Raw genomic sequence first — 3,450 nt, 5'->3', positions numbered from 1 at the left:
GAGAGAGAGAGAGAGACAGAGAAGGAGAGGAACTTGGTGATCTTTTGTCCAGCGCATCATTTCATCACACATCCTTCAGACTTTCCCTCTTTCTTTCACCTCCTTTCCCTTCCTTTCCTAGACACGGAGCAGCAGCCGCACCAGTCATCCCAGGGGGAAAAGTGTGTGTGTGTGTGTGTGCGTGTGTGTGTGTGTGCCTGTCCTCTCACACCCTGACTAACGTGAATCATGTACTTTCTCATATCGGTGACAGCTAACTAGACAGGGGCTTTAGCTGCCTCTGACCCCCTCAACCCCTGTCATTTTTTACTGTGAATAAGAACCAACCAACCCCCCCCTTCTCTCTTTTATACACACACACACACACACACATACACACATTTTCTTTCAGTCTTTTTACTCCCTCTCTCTCTTTTTGTGGTTTGTTAATCTCACGTTCCCCTCACGTCTTGTAAAAAGCCTGATCGATTGGCTATGTAATTTTCTTCCTGTGTCTTTTCTTTTCTTGATAACCTTTGAGGGTGATGACCTGTTTATTCATTATAATTATCTAATGTGAGGAAATGATTTACAACCACCTTTCAACTAATTTGGAGAAGAAATTAAATAAATAAAAACATTTTTTAACTGTTTTAATTTCTTTCCAGGGTTACAGATACAATTTGAATAGAATATAAAAGCACGTTTTAATTAGATTCTTTAGTTTCAGCTCCAATTTTTATGCGCAATTAAACCACAAGACAGGATCAAATTTAGAAAGTAGGCAAAAATAGATAGAAATTAAATCTTTATAATGACGAACGACAGGAACATTGCAACTAAATAATAAAAGTGCAATTATTAAAGCAGGACAGGAAGGCTGTTTTTATGTTTTTTAAAACGTATTAAATTAAAGAACTTACCTCCGCAACACCTTTTCATTTTCTCCAAATCCTTTTATTCCGTTCACTGCGCTCTCAGAAGTTCATCCACTGGCAGATTTCAGCAGAAATAACCCGATAAAGATGTCTCCTCTGCTCTGGAAGATTAGTTCGCAAAAAAAAAAACAAAAAAAAAAAACTTTTCAGCATGTGTCGACTCAATTAAATCTGCCCTCCTCACTCAGCTCTGGAGAGGATGAAGGAGAAAACGCAGGTGATGTCGAGTCGATCCTATAAATGGATGTATTGATCATATTAAAGATGTTACACTGGAGAGGAGATAGTCACAGGATGGAGCTTAAATATTGACGGTCCGCTGACTTGGTGTGTGTGGTCTGTGTGACAGACTGAATGACGGCGGAGCCTTTTTGTACCTCCTCCTCCTCCTCCTCCTCTCTTTCTACCCTTTTCTCCTTTTTTTCCTCCCCTCCTTCCCATCCCTGTCTCTCCTTCTTTCGTTGTCCTCCTCCTCGGTGCCGCTGGTGATTCACCGGGTTGACGCATCACAGCCTGAGCCGCTGAACCACGGGACTTGTCACAACTCATTTCTGTCTCTCTCCAGTCGTCATCCTCCTGAACGCGATCTGACTGCCGCTGTTTGATCTTTAATCTGCCGACCTTTAATAAGGTGTGAGTCCGGCTGGATCAGTTCACTGCGGGCCATGAGGACCCGGCAACCCTGCGACCCTCCGATCACCCAGCAAAGCAGATAATTACATGTTCTCTCTCGCTGCTTTATCTCTCTGTCGGCCCAACTTTCTCACAAGTGTTAACCTGGTTTTCTTTTTATGTAGATTTTCTTTTTTCTTTTCAATTTTAACTTTTATTATTCAAATTATTTCAATTGACAAATATGAGCGATAATTTCCCCCCTCGCCTTATTTACGCAAAACAAGGCCGCAAATTAGTGTTAAAATAACTAATTAATTAAAACGTATCTTGAATATCTATTGGGAACTATTAGGATAGACAAAAATAGATTAATAACAGGGTATCGCATTAAGTCAAATAGGCTATATGATTTCATTTAGAGGCCTTTAATGAGGATATTTCGAGAGAAATAATTTACTATGAATTTAGAGGCCTCTCAGTCGCGACGCAAGTTATCAAAGGAGGGAATATTCAGTCTGTTTCTGAGGATGAAGACGAATGTTTGCCCGCTGCTCTGAGTTTCTTTCCTCAGGTTTTAGCCTTTATTGACAGTGGGATTAGGGTGATCTTATTCTCTCACCTCCAGCTGTCACTCAGTCATATAACAGCAGCACACACCGGGGCGCGCGCAGGTTAGATGCGCGTGCACGAGGGAAGAGACCCTCAGGTAGACGCGTCACCGGGTTGTCCTGAAACTGTAGTTTATTGGTTTAAATGAAAACAAATCCCTGCCGCTCCCACGGGAGTCAGGGCCTCTTGGTAAATTCTTCCATAATCACTCGGATAGCCCGACCGGTTTGTATCGCTCTCAGATTGAAACCCTCCTGGGGGCCTCGGGACTCTCAGGGGCCCCACAGGCTCCAGGGTTACTGTGTGTCAACTGGTTTTGAGGCAGTATACACGCCACTAAAAAATAATATCACCTGACACGATAAGAGCCTGAAATAAGTTTTAATATAGGCTACTGAGACCCTGTTCTTTGGGGGGTTTTATTTTTTATTTTTGTGCTTTACTGTTGCATTTTCTTGAATTAATTTGTTTAATCAAATTATTGGCTTCTCGGCCAATCCAGGACTATGTAGAAAAACTATACACAACGCTCAGAGAGTGGAAGGAACAGACGGGTTTATCAGGGGCCACACTGTTCATTTTTATCCCACGGCTCTTAGTTTGAGTAATGAGTTTTATCTGATGTTGTGCCTCATTAAGTCTGCTCTGTATCATGCACAAATCTAAATAACTACTTAGACCATAGACTGTATAAAGACTGTGACTTAATAATTGATGTAGTATCCTTTCACTCTTATTATAAACTACTACAGATGTACTTTCACCTGCACTGTTGCACTCTGTGTTCTGTTTAATATTACAACTCTGACATTATAATAGAAAAGACTAGGATAGAATAGAACAGAGCAAAATAGAATAATATATTGTCTAATAATAATATAAAGGCCTATTTCACCAGCTGTGTTGTGCGCCACCCAGTGGTGATGAGGAGTCACTGCAGTCTGCTCTACCGGTCTGTTTTCAAACAGGAGTTGCAACTCGATAGTTCAAGTATTACACAAACATCTGCATCTAAAACACTTCAGGTTGTTTAATGTTTTCCATTTAATGATTAAAAAAAAAAAAAAACTTCTTCGCCCAACCGGAAGTAAATACAAACCCCAACCGAGTGTTTCCTGTGACGTAGGGCTAGCCCCCGATGCTACACGCGGGAAACAGGCGAAGCGGCTCATCACATTGACAGTAAGACATGAAGTTTTATCACGTTTTATTCTATCGCTTGTGTAGAAACTCGTTTGTGGGATGTCTGTAAGTGACAGAGCAGTAAATATTACTGACATGTTTAATTTGGAGCCGTTTTCGTTTGCCT

General features: G+C 41.2%; 1 protein-coding gene across 1 annotated transcript in view; it reads right to left on the bottom strand.

Moving 5' to 3' along the window:
- Window positions 1–1,218, bottom strand: part of clcf1 (cardiotrophin-like cytokine factor 1) — a 12,895-nt gene extending 11,677 nt beyond the window's left edge. Inside the window, exon 1 of the mRNA XM_035669499.1 lies at window positions 903–1,218. Within this exon, the coding sequence (XP_035525392.1) occupies window positions 903–921 (19 nt within the window). The 5' untranslated portion in view covers window positions 922–1,218. The remainder of the gene's footprint in view (window positions 1–902) is intronic.
- Between the last annotated feature and the right edge of the window lie 2,232 nt (window positions 1,219–3,450).

This window comes from Morone saxatilis, unplaced genomic scaffold (assembly GCF_004916995.1).
Source record: "Morone saxatilis isolate NCDOM2014 unplaced genomic scaffold, NCSU_SB_2.0 Contig22, whole genome shotgun sequence".
Lineage (NCBI taxonomy): Eukaryota > Metazoa > Chordata > Actinopteri > Moronidae > Morone > Morone saxatilis.
This window is presented reverse-complemented; position numbering and strand designations above follow the sequence as displayed.